The 21,226-nt window shown below is 34.5% G+C and overlaps 1 protein-coding gene across 1 annotated transcript in view; it reads right to left on the bottom strand.

Moving 5' to 3' along the window:
* Nucleotides 1-3,027: 3,027 nt before the first annotated feature.
* PXDN (peroxidasin) overlaps nt 3,028-21,226 on the bottom strand; it is an 88,960-nt gene continuing 70,761 nt past the window's right edge. Inside the window, exons 18-23 of the mRNA XM_076332854.1 lie at nt 21,064-21,198; nt 18,506-18,714; nt 10,645-10,765; nt 8,000-8,132; nt 6,639-6,752; nt 3,028-5,999 (exon numbers count right to left, since the gene is read on the bottom strand). Of these exons, the coding sequence (XP_076188969.1) occupies nt 5,877-5,999; nt 6,639-6,752; nt 8,000-8,132; nt 10,645-10,765; nt 18,506-18,714; nt 21,064-21,198 (835 nt within the window). The 3' untranslated portion in view covers nt 3,028-5,876. The remainder of the gene's footprint in view (nt 6,000-6,638; nt 6,753-7,999; nt 8,133-10,644; nt 10,766-18,505; nt 18,715-21,063; nt 21,199-21,226) is intronic.

Here is a 21,226-nt window from a genome sequence, read left to right as displayed (position 1 = left end):
TTTTACCAGGCTAGAATCCTAAAGAGCAGGGAAAGGACCATTCATAACACTGCCAGTGGACAGCAAAGATGTTGGGCAGAAAACAAAAGGAAAAGTACGTTGGAGGTGCAGAGGTTTCCTTGCCATGTCACAGCAGGCTAAGTGTGAAAAAAGGGAAGAAAATGAACTATTGCATGAAACTAAGAAGCCAGGATAATTGCAAAATAACAGTCTGATATTGCTAGGATGTCTGCTTTAAAATATGGTATGAGCAGACAACACTGCCTTTTCATGACTCGGTACCATCTCCTGATTAGGTACATCATAATGCAAAGCTGATTAGGGCAGTATTAGTATCTAGTAATTTATTACATGTTTAGTAATTTATTGGTTCACATTAGTTTTAATAAGGATAACATTGTTTCCTTCCACTAAGAGTCGGACAAACTTTCAGCATGAATGAGACGTGCATATGGTCATATTGATATTTTTTGTTGACATATTCTGTCTAACAAGCTTTTTGTCATATATCAGATCTCGTTTTTTCTTGTACATAATAAAAATTAGTGGAGTGAATTCTGAAATATACTTCACTGAACCCCACATTGTAGACGAGAGAGACCACGAGAGGACAGTAGTCTTTCTTTCTACTGGTAATTTTATAATTGTATTATCCTGTATATGCAAAACATTTAATCTATTTTAACAATATGACAACAGAATAATGCAGAAGTCTTGAGTAAATTAGTCAAATACACTAGCTTTTGATACCTTATTCTAGTTTCCAAACTAAAGCCATGGAACAGTCCCATGTCTAAAAATCTCACTGCAAAGATTACTGATTTCGTAAATACTATAGGAAAAAAGTATGAAACTAGTAGGGGATTAAAAAGAAAATATAAGGAAAAATATTTTAGATCATACAATGACATACACTATGGCAGCAAAATATTATTTTAAAAATAAAGGTTACTGAGCATGGGAGGTCATTCCCTGTAAAGACAACTTCAATCATACTGCGGCCAAATGATTCTTAGCTGTAATCAACCAAAAGGAATAAAGTCAACTCACTCAGTTTATTTCAAATATAACTGAATCTTTCTCAAAATATATCAATATCAGCCCAAGAGTTTTATTCTAAATGTCTAAACTTTGTGGTTTGTTTTTTTAAAAACTGTTAGCGAACTTCTTGGCAATTAACTGTGTTGAACCCTGGCTATTGTCTTGTTTGGACTAACACAAAGTTATTTACTGAAACAAAACCTTCTCTTCAAGTCTCTGCCTGTTTTAGTCTCAAGGTAAAAAAAAAAAAAAAAAAAAAGTTGTTCAAATGTAAATATTTGAGTATTTTTAGATTAGGCTTAGGAACTGACTATGTCTGTTAAAAGAAGCATGCATTATCCATTTATGTTACTAGAAAAATGTATACCAGTACTTTGCCAGACTTATTTTATCTGAATTTGGAGGAAAAAAAAAATCTGATTGCCCTAAAATTTTTATAGGATAGTGACTGAATACTACTCATCAACATTTTGGAAGAGCAACAGGATATTTCCAGCCTGCTGGAAAATACATAAATGAACCTATTGCAATTCTGCTTTTCTAGATTTGCCTTATGCAATACTCAAAGTCAAACTATAGTGAAACACAGTCAACTGTAACCTGAAAACGATTCTTAACTCTGCGTCTTGGGAATCCATCTTTAACTTCTCCCATTCCACTGTAAGGCAACTTAGAATTATATTAATTGCAATGATATTGTATCACAAAATACTTCACTGTATGAAGTCGTGAAGAAACAGATGAATCTCAGGTGGATCTAACAAAGGAATCTACCTAGTGCTCTAGAGATCCTAACACCTCACCAAAGGATGAGAGTAACTCAGCAGTAATTCATATTCTATGATGGGGAAACAACATGAGGTAAATAAGAGGATCTCTTTTGCACAGGAGACTCATTTTGAGCTGAAATTGCATGAACCTGGATATCCATCTGTGAAATGATGTGAAGAATGAATGTAGAATCAAGTGCATTGGAAGGCAAGTCATGACTGGATCTATTTGAAGATGCGACGAAGTGAAGAAACTCTGTAAGAACAGGCTGTATGTAAGTATGCGCTGGTTTTGGCTGGGATAGAGTTAATTTTCTTCATAGTGGCTAGTATGGGGCGATGTTCTGGATTTGTGACCAAAACAGTGTTGATAATACAGGGATGTTTTCGTTACTGCTGAGCAGGGCTTACACAGAGTCAAGGCCTTTTCTGCTTCTCACACCACCCCACCAGCGAGTAGGCTGGGGGGGCACAAGGACTTGGGCGGGGACACAGCCAGGACAGCTGACCCCAACTGACCACAGGGATATTCCATACCATATGGTGTCATGCTCAGCATATAAAGCTGGGGGAAGAAGAAGGAAGGGGGGGACGTTCGGAGTGATGGCGTCTGTATTCCCAAGTAACCGTTACGCGTGATGGAGCCCTGCTTTCCAGGAGATGGCTGAACACCTGCCTGCCGATGGGAAGCAGTGAATGAATTCCTTTTGCTTTGCTTGCGTGTGCGGCTTTTGCTTTACCTGTTAAACTGTCTTTATCTCAACCCACGAGTTTTCTCACTTTTACTCTTCTGATTCTCTGCCCCATCCCACTGTGTGGGGAGTGAGAGAGCAGCTGTGTGGGGCTTAGTTGCCGGCTGGAGTGAAACCACGACAAAGTATTATGACAGTCCCATAAAAAATAGGAAAAAAATGTTCAGGAGTAAGAGTTTTCAAATACACATTTGTGTTAAGAAATAAATGTATTTTTAAATATCCTTTCTGAGTCTATGTGTATTTTTTTCCCATCACCTAGAAGAAAACAGTGAATAGATACTTAAATTCTATGTGTCATAATATTAAAGAACCTATTGAATCTACATGATTCATTAGCTCACTGTTTAGTTCTCAGAAATGGAGTCTCGATCATGACAATCCTGCATAAGATAAGTAATATGGATTTTTGATAAAAGCCTACATACTGGAATCTTCAGCAAATAATCTAAACAATACATGTATTGAGAAGAAATCACTTGGAATTTACTTGGAAATGTGGCCCCTTTTATTTTAACTGAAAAGCATTCATTATACAGTGCAAACAGTTCTTTGGTAAATTTACTGATTAAAATAAAAACAACAAGGACTTCGTTTTAGGTAACATTAAAAAAGAAAATAAATATGTAAAATTTGCAACATATTACAGCAATATTCTCACAGTGGATACTGAGGAAATGGTCATCTAGCCATTGGCCACTGTTTCAGAAATGTTAAAATCAATGCTGATTCTGCAGACACTGCAATAAAACTGAATTAGTACAACCCATGACTGATTACATTTTAAACTGTGGATAAAGACCTGTTTTTCCTGAATGGTTTATAATCAGATGGATGGCGGAAAATAACTCAATATTACACTTGTTTAAGCATATCCAGACTCCTAAGCCCGTCTTATATACCATATGAATAAACAGTGAACAACGAAGAAAACCTCCCACTTTACTCTGGAGGCTGGAGAAAAGGAACAATCAGATATAAAGCACTATTTTATAATGTATAAATGGAAACTCTCTTCTCCTATAAGCGGAATCTTGAGAAAGTTTATTTAATACAAAATTGGAATAAAAGAATGCAAGTAGTAACCAGCTGGATGTATTACTGCCTTATTTAACTGTTTAGACAGTTAAATTATATTTGGTTTAGCTCCGCAATCCTTCCTCTTTGAGGAATTTCTGCTATAGGTCAATGGGAGTTCCATCTGAGTTGGAATTACAGGACGAGACATGTGGTTTGGACTCTCAACAAAAGTCAGCAAAATACCAGAGTATCAAAGAAATACAGGAATGACAGCCTCTAGGAACCATGTGATACTCAAACATGCTCGCCACACACAATTTCTAAAAGTATTAACATAGAAAATTACGTAAGTCAAAACATTGTATATAAAATCAATTAAAATATTCTTAAAAATATAAATTGTAGTTCCACGTGTACCTCTGCCACACACCTTTAACACACCACTCACATGTACATATTGCTCCTACCATAGTATGAAACAAGTTTCTGTAGTAAGCTTTAAAGATACACCAAAGTTTGAATGTGTGTCACGGTATCAGTTTATCAAATTAGAAATTATTAATGTTAGTAATCAGAGAAATTATGTGCCAAAGTATTATAGTGGAACTCATATTGCTGTGCTAGGTTAGTTATTAGACAGGTATTTGTTCTACCATGCAATACTTAAGTATTCAGTCTGTTTGCATAATCTGAAGTGTTTAAAATGAGAATGTTTAATTTTGTGCAGATTTCTTTGACACCCAAATCTCTGTTCCCTAAATTTGAACAATAAACTCAGAAGTCAGTGAACTATATAACTAAAGAAAAGCTCTGGTTCTAGCTAGTCCTGATTTAGGACTTAAGGACAGAGCCATAAATTCTAACATATTAAGTATTCAGGGAGAGAATCAATTCTGAATAAACACAAAAAAGCTGTAAAATGAGGTATGATAGTTGTCCTTCACTGAATATAATATATAATTCCCGGTCAAAAATATGCAGTTTGTATTCTAAAAAGAACACAACTTTGAAATGCTAGAGTAGACATATACTCTTTAACATTAAACATTTATTAAATGGGAAATAAAGTCCATTGGCAGACCATTTTTAACATGAATGATAAAAATATTGAGGTAAAAATATATATGCATTAGATGAAACTAGAAAAAAAACTAAAAAATCAAATACCTTGTCAGAAAAAGTAGTCAATCCACAATTAATCATGATGCTTGATTTTGATTGTTCTTTTTTTCAACAAACAGTGCCACAATATAATCAGGAACATATGTCTATTGACAATATGCACAATGAATCAGTAGGAATCTTTGTATACAAAATGGCATGTGACATCTTTTCACATTTTCATAACAGGGCCATACAAATACATGAGCTGATCTGAGATCAAAAGAAGCACGCTTTAAAACTGGACTGGATGGTCATGTTACAATGATTTAAAATAAATGAAACAAAAAAAAAGTCGCCAAGCAATTACATATGTTTTGACAAAAAGGATTATGTTCATTTTAAGATCAAATGCTACTCTGTCATGTATGTTTTCGTAGAATGAGGAACACTGTCAATTACATCTGTAACATACATTCAGTTGCTTTTTGTATCTTCCAATTACATTTATTTATATTTCCTTACTAATTCTAGCTTTTTCGGTCTGAAAATTTTGATTAATTTTGCTCCTTGAATTAATGAAAGGATGTTGAAAGGTGTCGTGTAGTTTTCTTTACTTCCTTGCTGGTCCAGATGCAGAAGTGATAGTGTGATTCAAAAGAATTTCCATGCATAGGTGGGTTTGCAGAAACTGGCCCTCGACGGCATTGCTTTGGGCACAGTGACCTTGTGTTTTCCTTTTCCCTGCATTTACTAAATAATAACAAAGAACTAAATATCAAGTCAGTCTGGTACTGAAAAGGAATAGTAAACTTTTAATGTTGCTAATTAAAGATAGGAAACAAAGTGTTCATTTTTAGAGTAAGTCTCAAGCCCAGTCATTTTGGGTACCTAAAACTACCTGACAGTGTTCTTTTAAAGTAGCACCAGTTTGAGTTTGTCTAACCTGAGAAGTTTAACACACAATTATCTTTGACTTGTTTGCTAATTTCCCTTTCGTTAATTTTTGCATTGTGATTACCTTCATGGGCAGAAAATAAAACGATACATTATGTTATACTGTTACAGCACCATTAGAATGTTGTAAATCTTGATTTATTGCTGTTGTTAAGACTGTAGTTACCTGTTTTTGCCATCAGCAGGCATTGATATGATTTGAGGAGTATGCACCCTAAATTATTAAAAAGCAGACTTATGGCTTCTTTTTATTAATGTTTTGTTTTAAGCAGACTGGACAGCAATCTCCTTTAACCTTCACAGGCGCTTTGCAGTCAGCCGGCGGGCATGATTCTACAAAACAGGTAATCTGACCAACCTGTGTCAGGGAAAAAAGTAACAAAACCAGAACATACTTAGCTACATTTTCCAAACAAGAAATACATTTTTCATATTACTGAAGAACATGTTCTCATTCATCCTCTCTAAGATCTTGGCTACTAAGATTAACTCCACGTAGTTTATTTCAGCATAAACTGATACTGAGAAGGCTCTTTGTATTATACCATCTTTAATGGAGCAGTATACCATTTTATCTAACGTTCAGGCATGAAACTCTGGGATACCAAGTACTGACATATTTCTTCAACTACCTTTTTTAAAATTTCACCATGATAAAAGAAAACCAAGATCTAGCACTGTCGGATGAGCTTTTATTGCTTTTTATGCATTTTAGTAGATTTTTTCAAGAAGTCTCTTACTTCTCAGTTAATTTTGCCAGTACAACTATACATCAATGAAAATGGAAATATAAAAGTGCATAAAGGCTGGATTGAAAACCGGTGTCAAGGGCAGGGATAGCTGAACAATATAATTTTTCACACCACATAACTGAAGGTCCATAAAAAAACAATTAGCAACTATTACCCAGAAATTAGCAGGCACAAAACTGGAACTGCTGTTTTAGAAGCAGAATCTACTATAATTTCTATCTCAGAATGGATTTCCACATACTTACTTTGCATTCACACACAGTACAAGGGTCCCTTTTCCAGGTTTCATTGCTGGAATATGATTGACCCTTTTCATCAGTGCAATCAGTTTTACTGAGGCGTGATTCAAGTTTTTTTATCTGAAAACATTAAAAAAAGTTAACAACTGAAAGGTTTTTATTTGTGTAAGGTATTCTGTCTTTTCTCTTATGCTACATAATCCATGATAAATACTTGTCTGAGTTTTTCTTCTCACTACTTAGTTTTCATAATGCTGAAAGATTGGAAACAGGTAATATGTATGGAAACAGCCTTTCAAAAGAAAACTAACAGAAGGTACATCTTTCCTACCATTGGAATACACAACTAGAGCATACAAAGAAAAGCAAACTACATGTGGCATATATGGAAAGACAAATCTAAACTTTCAAAAATGTCTGAATGAAAAGGAGGTGAAATAAAAACAATAAACTTAATTAAAAATGTTTGCTTGGATTTTTGACTCTCTCTATTTTTTCCTTAATGATGAAAAAAAGGGGCTATATGATTATTCTACCTTGCTGATTGCGTGCTTCTTGGGAACAGTAATTAGGAAGGCACAATTTTTAACAATCCCTCAGTCTTTTTTACATCCAAAAAAAGACAGAAGAACTGACTGAAATGTAATAGGTCTTAACACAGCATTTCCACTGTCAAAATGGGAGCATTGAAGATGAGTACGATAATGATTAAGTAATACCATCAAAGATGGAATCAAGTCACTATGCAAATAAATATATGATTCGTATCTATAAATTACATGGAAAAGCTGCTCTGGGGGAACTTAATTATTCTAGGCAAACATTTTGGCCTACTTTGGATTTGTGTCCTGTATGGTATACATTTTTAAAACTGAATTCCACTATGGCTGAGTTATTCTGAATAAAGAGTTTATTTATGCCACATTGTAAAAGTCTTCTTTAAGTGATCTAGATCTTAACTATGTTTACAGCTGTCATCTGGCATATTACTTCTTATGAAGTCTACATTTTAATCATAGTTTTACATAGATTCTATACATTTCAGACAGGAGAAAAAGATTTTACTAACTCTACAGACAAATTTTTAGAGAAAGACTAATCCCATGTTTAGTATACAATGGTTACACAAGGCTTCAGGTTCAAAAGTCAAGAGGGTCTAATTGTAGAATATTTCAGTATTATTTCAAAAGAACATAGAAATAAAGAATAATAACACACCATGTTCTGTGTTGTGTTTTGTTTGAGATACTATGTGGTGGTTTTTGGCTGCAGTGGATGTCTAAATATTAAAAACATAAGAGGAGTGATGTTAGGAAAACATTATAAATTAAATCTACAATTAGAAACTATCCATTATAGCACCTTACCTGGTTTCTGAGGCTTGAAATAGTTTTTTGCATTTCCAAAACAAATTCTTTGAAGTCATTCACTGCGGGCATGTTTGTATTTTCATTAGATGCTGATGTGGCATTACGAAAATATTTACTCTGTTTCACAGAACTGCAACAAATGAACACCAAGTCAGAGTATTCATCTAACTCATTTTTATTTGGCTAGATATTTTAGAACATTTAGCAAAAATGTAAAAGAAGAAGAACCAACAAATGTAGGAACTGTATGAACCTCAACAGCACACAAGACCCACTGGTGCTGAAGACAGCCTTAGGTCAGGTGAGCTGTGGCTTACTGTTAATATGACCAGCAACAGGGAATTTCTTCTACTTAGAAAAATAACATATGTATTTCATGCAGGGGGACACACAAAGTTGTCATCAGTGACACTGTAGAGCATCACCTTAAATACACTGGGAAATCTCTTGAGCCTCCAATATGAAAGCAGACAAAAGTGGGAGAGTTTTAAAAAATGTCACTTCCAAACATGAAATTCACATTTCGCGTTCAGATTCATTTTCTCCCTCTATATGCTCATTAGCAAAACGTGTATTTAAAGAAATATGACTTTAAGAAGGAAAAAGTTGGTTTTCATAAATAAATGAGAAGTACTTTTAGATATGAACATATTCCTGTGTCCCATTTTAACTAACATTTGAAATCAATACTGATTACTGCACACAAAATCTAGAGTCTTTTGTCTACAGCACTTTCCAGCTGATATCTGATAAGAGATGTATTACACTAAATTGTGTTAATCAATTCAATCTGTTGACAGGAAACAGTTATCAAAGGATCTGTCCATAACTAGTAATATATTATTTGGCACCACTTAAAAAATATGTATTCAAAAACAAGGATAACACTAATTATTGTCACTTATTACATTAAGATCCTTGAATCCAAACAAGCATTCCTATCTTGTTAGTGTGTCTTCTCCAGAGCTAAGGGATACCCAAAGAATGAACTGGCAAAGAAATCCTCTCTCATATAATAGGGCTCATGATTTATAATCTTTCTGCATAAATTAAAACAGCACTTATTGGCAGGTGTTCAAGCTAGTTTCCCATAGTTTTTCATCTAAATTAAAGAAAAAAGAACTCTAAACAACATAACATGCCAAAATTCAAGTAAACCAGCTGCTAAGCTGCTATTGTATAACAAGTTTAATCTTCCTCACCTGCTCAAGTTATTGAAAATGAGAAGGAAAAAAAGGAGAAAAAAATCTTCTCACCACAAATGCAATTTAAATACAACGAGCATGAGAACTGATGACAATGTTAAAGGACTGAGGTTGCTTTAGCTTTATTTACGTTATAAATAAAGCATTGTAAATTTACTATTTTGTAGTCCTAATTAGTAATTGGACTGTTGTAGATTTTTGAGCTTCATTTCTGAAACGCAAACAGCAAGTTAATGAAAACAAGCTGCTTCTCAGATATAAGCATTTGTTTTTTCTTGCTTCAATTTTTATTTAATTTAACCCTTCTACAGTTTTAGAATTATGGGACTAGCATCTTTAAAAAGTGAATTGCTGTTTCGTAAGTTTAAAAACTTCTAACAGTTCACTTGCAAAGACAGACGAAACATCCTTCTTCAATGATTACTCCAAAGGAATCTTTCTTTTTCTATGGTCTATAAGTAAGCTTATACTTAGCTGCTGACTCCTCTTGTCTAAAATCCTAAACACCTAAAGGCTCTGTTACTTCAGGACAGCTTCCTAACAATTAAGTGAAATATAATGGTGGTGTTTCTTCAGTGCTATAACTTCCACATGAGTATTTGAAACTGCTGAAATAAATTTACCTGTCTACATATCTGTGTAGCTGTTTTCCTTGCCAGAGTGGGTAGACTCTGTCTCAGTCAAGTAGATAACTTTATTTGCTAAAAGAACACATGCTATATGGAAAGAGCTAGAATTCAAGAGAGTCTCAAATTTGCTCATCATGAAGGATCTTCATGAGAAATGTTTGGTCTGAGCAGAATTCATTTTGTTTCACTAATTCATAGAGAAGTTTTGATTCCCTGGAAATTGCAGGGACCCTGTGCAGTTGATCATTTGTGACTGACACTGTGATTTACTTCCTTTCTAGAATATTTTTAGGATTAGGGAGTTATAAACAACCTTGTCTGTGGCGCTCCTGTTCTCCATTCCTGCTCTGAGTATTTTTGTACTAGAAGCAATCCCTACCATTATCACGAATTTTTATGCTAGTGTTACCAACACTTGGTTTCCTCCTATTTCTACAGGACGACCTAGCAGCTCCAAGGAGGAAAGGAAATAATTTAGTTTGGTTACTGCAGGCACAGTAGGAATGTGGGATTCCAAATCCCCCAAATTACGCTTCATTACTGAGTTTTTTCACAAAAAGCACAGGAGGAACAAAAGCACTATACTGCGTCACTCACAAAGGGTCTTACACAAATTTGAGCTTGAAAAAAAAGTGGTTTATTGTTAGCAGATATGCAGAAGTGTCAGAATGAAATACATCAATCATAAACTTGAGAAAGCAAACACTGTAAAAAAGTGGTATGCACTTACAAAGAAATCATTCAGTTTCATTCCAATTTGAAAACAAATGTTTTTTCATACTTCTTTTAAAAAAAAGAAAAATCTCACCTTACTGTTTTGGACATTTTCATTTTCTTCAAGGGCTTGTCCTCCTGAAAGCTGTAATCAAGAGAACGTCTTCCCCGGAAGTGATATGAAAATGCATTAAACTGTCCTCTAGTTCTACAGTCTGAAATTAGACAAGAAATTACACATTATAAACTACAGCATAATTCAGCAGTTATAATATTAATATGGTTTTACAGTATCTTCTGAATTGGCAAAGGCAATTCATATATTCAGTCTGATTCCTCTGGAATCAGTTTGATGGCAGCTGAATATGTCTCAGCGATACAACATTTAAGCCAGCTGGATGCAGAGAATTTGATTATTCACAGACCAGCTTTTTGGTATGAAACAAAGGAATAAAGATTATTTTCACAAATATATCAGTGCTATTTTAAATATTCTTTTCACTTCTGAAATTTCCACTCTCTTGGCTTTTAATTATTTTCTGCTTTTGGAATGGGGTAGTTACATACAGAGGAAAACAATGATAGAAAAAACAGCCTGTTGCTTCCTCATCTATTCTAGGCATTATTATTTGTTATTTTTGGCATTTGAAAGAGAATGTTTAATTAAATCCTGAAGAACATTTGCAGACACACTTTACTGGTTGACCAGCCCTATTGCCAAATTTGAGGGATCTGAAGGTATCACCAGTCACTTAGACCCTAAGACCCTACCGTAGAGTGAAAATCTCAAGCCTGAGAATAATCATGACAGAAATCTTCTCCTAAGATCCTAAGAGGATGTCTTCACAGGATGAAGTATGTCTTTCCTTCAGTTCACTTTTTTTAGCCTTCCAAACACAGTGAGTATTTGGAAGGAGTCCCACTTAAAAAAGAAAAGGAAAACAAAACAAAACTGGAACAGCATTTTGGAGAGGAGACAATGAGAAAATATAAGTTTTCTCATTTGTGTTCACAGAAGCTTTAAAACAAAAAGTTATAATGGGCCAAGCTGCAGTGGGAACCAACAGCAGGTTCAACTGTTAGAAGCAAAGAGTCTGCTAAGAAAACAGAAGGGAAAGCTGAAATACACAATCCCATGGACATATCAGCTAAGTCTGGCATTAGCAGAACGAGCCATGAAAGCAACTGAATAGGGGAAGAAGTCATTTTCCCTAATGTTTCTCTTAACTTGCACCAGAACAAATTTATTCAGAAAGTCAATAACATTTTATAAAGTATTTTTCTGGAATTTAGCAGAAGCTAGATCGAATACCTAAAGTATTAACATAAATTATTTCACAAGTTTCAAGTCAAGAAAAGAGCCTCAAAAAAATTATTGAACTGAGCAACTTGAGAAATAAATGTAAAGTTGCTCTGTGATTATACAAAAATAAGTATCTTGGACTATTTTTAATTGTATTGTACTTTTACTTAAACTAGACTATTACAATTTCCCTGTTAGGAAAAATTTAGTTTGTCCATGGCTTAATATCAATTAAGATAGAAAAAAAAAGACTGACAAAAAAGAAGTACCGATTGATTTTCAGTTCAAAAACAATACCTACAGAACATTCTTGAACACAATTTATCCACACAATTCTCCTTCCCTTTTCTTCCCTTGCAGTTTGTCCCATTCATGAGTAAATTTGTTACCTTCCTCCTATAATAACAGCACCACCAAAGAACTAGATGATATTTACTGCCAACATATTGTTCATTCTTCTTGTGTGTTCTGCTGTTTCTCACACAATCTTCTTGCTGCCCACTCAGAAACTAAGCTCTTTCAGATGGGAACAGACTGCTGTGTCTGTAAGATGCTTCGCATGAAGGCATTTTTGATCACCCTTTGACGCTTCTATATTTAGTATGGTGAGAAAAGGGATCACACTCTGGAGGGCCACTGGAGAAAGGACTAGTTTTGGTCAGAGGATTTTTCTTAAAGCAATCTGTTGCTTAAAGTTTTCCTGAGTGTCATAGAAATTTTAGTTTCTCTTGGAAGCAATTTGTGAAAGGTTTCTGCTGTCCTCCTTTGTTTAATAACTGCTAAGGTCATCTTACATAATATAGATTTTTTTTTTGGTACAATAACACAATGGCCCATTGTTTTTTTATTCCTAGGCTGGTTTTTAGAAACAAAGGTCTGAAATCCTGGGAAGGTTTTATCACCTTAGACTGGTAAATATGAAAACCGTATGCTCAGTGGCAGCTTCAAGTACACAGACCTGACATTTCTGTAGTTTTTAAAGACTTAAATATCCCAGCTTGCCAAACGAACAACTCTTGTTCTTGGTTTCAGTTTCAGGTACAAGGAAGAGGATTATCACTGCTGAGAGGTGTAGGACAGACTGCTCTACTCTAGCTTTCAGAAAGCCTAAACCAAGAAGTTGATATCTACTTTTAAATGAAGAATACCTTAGTAGTTGTGGTAAATGAGAAAAATTAGCCTCAACTTCTGCTTTTTTCAGCCTACTTAAAATTTCCCCCAAATTAGGTATACCCAGTCCAACTCATTTTCTGCACAAAAGCTGAATGTTTAAGAGCAACCTAATAACTCTTTTTTCCTCTATGGACAACATTTTCTTCCAGAAGCTAGGTATTGTCACACTGCAAGTGTCAAGATAATCCATTTGTATATTGAAGCCACGTTCAGATTTTCAGAAAATCCCCTATTTCCCACAAAGTTTTAAAAATGCACCTATAATGTAAATTGGATAGGAAAAAAACTGACATTTAGAAGTATTGAGCACTCTTAATTCCCAGTCAATCACCTCTCAAAATCTGGGTCAAGGAGAATTAATCTAACAGTAGATTAAACTAAAGCAACTTGAGAGACTAAGGGAATGTGAAGAAAAGCACATATAATGTAACTATTGCTTCTATTTGATCATACTTCAGTTTTCTGAGGTTTAATGTAGTGAATTTAGTTGCTGTTACTGTAAGCATTTGTACGTGTCTAGAACTCCTAGTTGCGCCAGTGGGAGCAGTAAAAGCGAGGAGAAACACTGAAAATGTCTGAAGTGTCAAAAGATTTTTTTTGAGTAGATGTTTTGACAAAGCAGCTACTTAAAAATTACACAACATATGAAAAAGACTTTTCACTCCAAATGAAGTCCTAACTCAAAATAGCTGATTTTGTTATTGCTAAATAGGTCACATCCCTTCACATTACGCTGCACCTCTTCATTTCTTCTGTTGAATAAGACTTCCTAACAAATGATAAATTAAATAGCAGAAAAAATGTAATATGTTGGTCTAAAATCCAACAGTAATCTGCTCAGATTGGAACAGATGCATTTTGCATAAGCATTATATAAACGTTTGGACAAAAGTAACAGCATAGAAGGTAGAAGATAAAGTGACAACCCAGACTGTCATCTCTCAGCTGACATACTCGGGAATTCTAATAATAAAGACGTTCTCTGTACTTGACCTCGAAGCTCACAGACTGATGCTACCAAAACTAGAAGGCCCAGACATCACTGGGAAAGCAAATATCCAGATAATTTACAGAACGTGACTATATAAATTGTTAATATATGGCTAACGATAGCCTAAAGACATCTAAAAACATATGTCTGCGTGATCTGAATAGGGTTTGGATGGCCTGCAGGAAGATAAAGGAGAACCATTAGATTCTTGACACTAAACCAAAGCAAATCCGATCTCCCCAGCAGAAAAAATAAACAGGACTAGTTAGAAAGTTTTGCAGATCAAAACCATGCATCTTTTGGAATATAAGTATCAAAGATCAATGAGGAAAAAAAATTCAGACTGAAAAGTCACGGAAATTTGGAAATTTGAAAAGTAAGGACACTAAGAACTGACCTGCCCATTAGACTGTGAAGGTATCAGTGTCTTAGAAAGGCAGTAACAGTCCATAGAGAAGAAGAAAAGGCTCTTACTGCCTAGTTTTGCACAAATCACCGAGACACCTCCATTAGGACACTTTCCTACCCGTTTCCTTTACAGTCAAAGGACACTGACACAGGAAGAGATTGCAGCCTGAATTGTCCTCTAGAGGCATCTCTTTCTCTACTGCCTGCAGCGGGACTTTGACAGGCTGGGATCTTAGACCTGGGGACTCATTCAGGAGTTTGGGTTTAAAGACAATGAATGACAGCCTACTGCTTCCCTGTCACTTTTCATTAGGGATGGCAGCTACTGGCATGAGACCCCTGCTAGCAAAGACAAAGCAATGTCATAGATTAAGTCTCCTTATTTTAAGTTTATGAATTAGAACTGTATTTTACTGATCATGGACACCTGAAAAAGATAAAATATTCTTGGTTTGGATGAAATATAAATAAAAATACTGATTCTCTCAAGAATATCTATAATCATACAGAAATGCTGGACTATATTAAATGTACTTCTATTCAAAGAAAAAAGGATGTAATCCTTAAAATTACAGACCATGGAACTTTATTTTAGTAGCCTGGCATAGTCTGAATTGTTATTAAGCTAATAGACACTGTCTTTAGATGTAAATTTAAATGTAAAAGATACACTTGAATGTAGAAAGCAAAAATAAATATGACATGACAGAAGCAAACCACAAGATCTGTGTAAAGATCTTGTTCATGTTCAGGCATAAATAGCATCATTTTGGTATTTTGAAGAGTTCTTGGTATACAATTTCCATTGTCACAAAAGATTTTGCAGTCTCACACTGAGACTGCTGTTAACATTTTAAAATGTTAGTCTTCCACAGCATTTAGTGCTTAGTCCAGTGTTGCTTAGTATTTTCATTGAAGATGAAAGGGCATAATGAGAAGCGCATAATAAGATATAATACTAGAAGTAAACGCCAGACAATTTTTAACTTGGAATAAAGCACAATCGTTAAAACAAATAGTTGATGGCTTTCTAGAAGCAATGCTTAAATCAAAGAGGTCAGTACAGAAGCAACAGACGACATAATTGTTGGTCTGGTCTTAAAACGCAGGAATTCATAAATATAGGTCTACCCACTGGAAGACCATGTATAAATGCACTCGGATTAAGAATGTGTCAACTTTTCTAATAAAATTCAGTGGGATTTAAGCATGTTTAATCATAATTTGTATAAGGCTGTTTTCCTGAACTGAACAAAAAAGAACAATACCTGAAACAGGAGATATGTTGGTTGCTAACTGAGAATCAGTTAAGAAAAATCACCTTCCTAAATCAATTTATGCTTATCAGGATGACTTGCATCTTGTCTAAATCACCTCCTCCTGGGTCATTGTTTCACATAAAACAAAAGGCTAAAGAAATTTTTCATTTCAATTTACAAAAAAAAAAAAAAAAAAGTGTGAAACTTTTAAAGACTCACAATGGAAAACACTTCAAATTTACATATTTGGAGTAAAACCATGTTTCCATTTGAGCCAACATGTCTTTGCACCTAATTTCTAGTCTTTTTTTTACATAATTAATCTCACAAAAATATTTGGCATAACCATAACAGTACGCTTATATTCGAGGGAAGAGAAGTTTATCATTTCTGTATTTTGGGTTCAGAACTGAGTTACAAAGTCAATAAGAGTAATCATGGAGCATACAATGAGTTCTTAAAAAACAAAAAGTGTTTTTTTGCACTAGAAAGCCTGAAAAAAGCACCAAAAGTTTCTTGTTTGGAAAATCTGAAGCTTGGATGCTCTTTGCTCAGAGAGCTGCAGTAAATCTGCAGTAATTCCTCACCATCTCTGACAAGACAAAGAAATGTAAAAAGTGAAGGAAACCAGAAGAAAAACTTGTGTACCTCAGTGGAACCCCTTCTTTTTCCCACCATAAACTAGTAATTCTGTTGTATGATTCGTTAACTGAAATCTAAAGGTAATCTGGTATTGTTATTATAAAAAGGAATAATGCTCTGCTTTATAAGAAACAAATACTAGCTTTACTCAAGAAATCTAAGTAGCAGCTTTTTGTAACTAAGAAGTTTTTCTATTCTTCATATGGAAAAGTATTTTGACTTGAACAAAACAGGAAGGATAACAAAAACAGATGTGGTTTTTTTACCAAGCTGAAACAGCTGAACATATGGGTCACTTATTAAACATACATGAAGTGTAATAAACAGTATTCTGTATTCTAAATTTTAACTTATGATGATTTTAATAATAAAATCATCATAAGTATTTTAAATGTGGAAAATCGTTTAATTTTTTTTCTTTTAAATAATAAACAATAACAAATTCAAAGAAACAAAAAACCAGAATGTATTTAACTTAAAGTAAATGCTGTTCCTGAATGTATGCTGTGTGTGCCCGCCACCTCAGAGTAGTGGTGAGTCCCTAGTGCCACAGAATGAAAGAACTTTTTTAAATTAATTGCTTAAACCTGGATTCCCACAGAAAATGTCACACCCATTCATCCACACAAGAGAGCAGTTCAAGCCATGCATACTTTGTTTTTTCTTCATTAACCTCTGCACAGACTTCAAAAGAGTTCAGAAGAAAGGGATACAGATAGGCAATTTTTTAAAGAACATTAGTTGTTTACCCTTTCTTTTGCTTGGCAGTTGCCTAACTGTACTGCATCCAGTAGTACTCTCTGGTAGTAACATTCTTGAATGAAAATACAAGCTAGGCTGTTGAACGGCTGAATACTCTAAAGATTTTCCAAAGATAACATCTGCTCTAGAAGGCTCAGTGATAACATAACATTTAGAGAATCAACACATAATTTCTCAGAACAGCTTTACAATTTTTCTAAATCGATATAATTAATGTATTTGTGAAACTGTCTGCCAAGCTTCATGAACCATGGCAAAGTGAACTTATCCTGAACTGGTAGAATATGATTTATTTGCTTATGGTAAAGCATTTGAAGAGTGATAATTGATATTCTCTCAATGCTTCTGGCATATGTCAGAGTTATTCTGAGTAGATTCTGGAAGACTTTGCATTATAATTATAATGCGTCAACCATATCTAGAGTTTTATATGCTATTATCATTTATTTGGGAATGGCAAACCTGGTAAACGTTGTTCAAAAAATCTGAATAACCTAAAAAAAAAACCCTGATAAAAATTAGAGTAAGACCTGATTGAAATGATATCTGGGGGAAATTGTACAAGATTTCATTGAAATCTAAAGTATTTATTTCTCCTAGTCTCACACAGATAACTGACATTTTGAACCAAGCCTTCCAAGGAAGAGTTTTCTTAGACAGTGATTTATTATTTAAAGAGTTGTTTACTGGACAAGACAATACAATAGTCAGTTTAAAAGCTAAATCTTTGAATAGTAACTCTCTATCTACTTTCAGCCAGGGCATGTAATTCGAGTTTTGTCAAAAGAAAATGCTAATAACATTGTCAAGGAGATCTCAATAAAGAGAGGTCATCGCCCTCTGAAGTATTTTGTTGTCGATGCTACTGCAAATCATTCTGCAAATCTGTGTGATCCAGAAGATTCTCTTGGGAAGGGATCTTCTAACTATGTTACAGATGCAGTGAAGTCTGATGTGATGATGGCTAAAGACAGGCCATTCAGAAAATCTGTATGTGAGATAGAAGCCAACATACATGCTACCAAACAACATGGGATTCTCAGCGTCCTCTGCTTCATGCAGCTAAGTAAACCCTGTTTCTGGAGAAAAAAAGTTTATTTCTGAAGAAAAACAAATCACCCCACTGTCCTAACTTTTGAAGGAGATGGCAATGAACAAGAATATTTATCCACAAAAGGAAGAAAACTGGAAAACAGTTACCTACACCATGCAATACTCAAATCTATGCTATCTTTAGAATGTGTCTATTTAATATAAAATATGGAATGATTGCTTACTTAACAAGGGTTGTGCTCCAGATTTGAGTTTGTAACATCTTAACAAAAACTGAACAACAATCAAATATCTTCTTAAAATAAAATGAACAGACACTAAACAAAGTGCACGTTAATACACCCAAATCCACCTGTATACAGACCTTCACAGCAATCTTGCCACATCCGGAGGTCCAGTTTAGGAATATCTTCACAGCTACTATATCCATGTGGGAATTCAGCCACCTTAAAGACATCATGTTGTACCCTGGTTATGTTGTCACCATTGTCACATAAAACTCTGGCAAGAGATGTCTGCTTGATCTGAGTGAGCTGAGCAGGCATGAACACACCCGGGTTCTCATACCATAACCTGTAATCTCACAGAAAAGACAAGTTTGCTAGTGAAAAAACAAAACACGCAGTTTGCCAGAGATATTGCAATACTGTATTCAGAATGAAATTAATTATTCCATAAATCCTGTTCTCAGCTTTACGTTGTATCTGAGGGAGTGATCCAGATGCCAAAATGTAAGCGCTTAGTGTCACTTCAGTCCTACTTGGTGTCATGCTGACACTCTGAAAGGGCCCAAGTATTCAACAAATCCTTTGACTTCTCTTCTAGTCCCATTTTGATGTCTTGGGTGTCTTTGGACATCTAAAATGGCACTAGACTACCAAGTTCAGGGTTCTTTTAAAGTAGAGGCTTAATTTACCATAGATTTCTTTCTCCACGCAACTTTCCTATGGGTATGAAAAAACTTTGATAGAATTGCTGAGATTAGAAGAATGTTAATCTATACCTAGGTTATTATCAAGATAAGTGAGATGATTGTTTAATTTACTAAGGAATTTTTTATCTGTAAAACTATTTTAATGACTACTAATTCAGGGACTTATTAATATATGCTCAGTTAATTCATTACATTGAAGGAAGAAATGTTATCAATAGAAAATATAAATAATACATTACTATGAAAAGCAAGCCAGCCCTTGTAAAAGAAAACATTTTAAGACACTGTCCAGGGTTTGAAAACATTTTACATTATTCTAACATATAAGAATTGCTCGCTGTGATATCATTTGCATCTCACAAAACTGTAAAGTTATAATTCTATATTGATACTTTTTTCCATCTATGTCAACCAAAAATAAGTAGGAGGCTCTTTAAACTTTATGAAAAATCAATAACAATTTTATACTAAACTTAGAAGAATGGTCAACAAATCGCATTTTACCTACTTATTGTATCATTTTCATAAGGCATTAGACAGTGGCCAATGAATTTCCAAGTACTGGGATCAGAAAAACAGATTCTGAAATTTCCATCTTGACATGAAGTATAGGCTCCCTTCAAACATCACTCCTTTTCCCTGCACAGGCACATTTGTTTTGCATGGTGCTGGCAGCTTTGATCCTCTGCCCATTGTAAAGGCTTTTCAAAGAAGTGAGAGTTGCTTTCATTATGTCTAATAACGTTTTACTATTTGCTGGCATGCTGCTTCAAAACATTTGTATTCTTTGGACAGCAGAATCCCATTTCCTAAATATTCAATGTTTTCCTATAGTTTCTAAATGTTGTTTCAGAAGAAAAAAAAGAAAAAAAGCAAGCTTTTGCTGGAAAAATGCAAATAGACACACAAAAAAGCAGTATCATTATCCTGTTGTGACACAAATAGGTACTTGTCACCAGCAATCTGGAGCTCATACTGCGTATATTTCTCCTTTTACTCCCTCTGCCTCCAGGCATGAGAGTTTTATGTTTCACAGCTTAATTTTTAAACAGATTTTATGTAAGAAAGTTATTTTTAAGAAAAGCATACAAAAAGGCTTGTGTTATTGACTACAGAAATGAAAAAGCCTTTATACTATCTTAAGTAGCAATTTTATAATTACATAAAGCAAATAACATTAGATAAAGTGAATCAAATCTAATTTCCTAATTCTTCCTCTGTTTCCCTTTCACTAGGATGGGACTAATCAGCGTAAGTCTTTCTACCCTCATGCCATGCAAAATACAAGATTCTAGGTCACAAATTATGTTAAAATGAGGGAAATGTTGATTTTCAGATTCCAAACGAGTGTGCTGAAAGTATGCAAAGGACATCTGGCTGCTGTAACAATAGCAATGACTATTTTCTTATTTCAGGTACTGTAGAAACTGAAAATGAGAAATTGCTCATAATGTGCATGTAAAGTAATTTAAGAACAATTATCAAATTGTGTTCTTTGGGATCACCTGTCTGCTTTTAACACTCTTAAGGTGCACAGACTGCTTGTATTGAAATATGTACGGGGGTTATATACACAGAGTAATACTTTCCAACCCATGCTTAAGAAACGGAGATGGTGAAAGTGTCTCAACCACCACAATTCCTTTGCCAATAAAATAATTAAATACCAATGAAAGAAGATGAGTAACATCCACTTTTCAGAAAGGTAAGTGACTTGAATAACTGGTAAAAGGAAACTCAGCATGTGTTGGCTGTGGTGCTTTTTGGAGGTCAGTATGACATATTCACCATAAAAAGTAACAGATTTAAAAAATAAATTAATCATAGCTTCTAACAATGTTTTAAACCTGTATTCTTCATCTTTTCAATTATATATTAAAATCATAAATTAAAATAAAATGCAGTTTGATTTAGAAACAAGACATTGCAACTGCTATTAAGCATCCTCAATTTAAATTACTTTTGGTTTCCATGGTATTTCAATTTACCTGTCTCCATCCCGAATACGCCTAAACTGTGTGCTTAACAGACACATCAAAGTTGGCCCCAGTCGGCTCCCCGGAACTAGGTCTTCTACCATTAGAGCAGGAAATAGGTCTATGTTCAATGGGGAACCATACAACCTATAAATAGAAAACCACAAATATTTAA

The sequence above is a fragment of the Aptenodytes patagonicus genome, chromosome 3, assembly GCF_965638725.1.
Source record: "Aptenodytes patagonicus chromosome 3, bAptPat1.pri.cur, whole genome shotgun sequence".
Lineage (NCBI taxonomy): Eukaryota > Metazoa > Chordata > Aves > Sphenisciformes > Spheniscidae > Aptenodytes > Aptenodytes patagonicus.
Note: the sequence above shows the minus strand (reverse complement) of the source record. Positions and strands in the feature narration are given on the sequence as shown.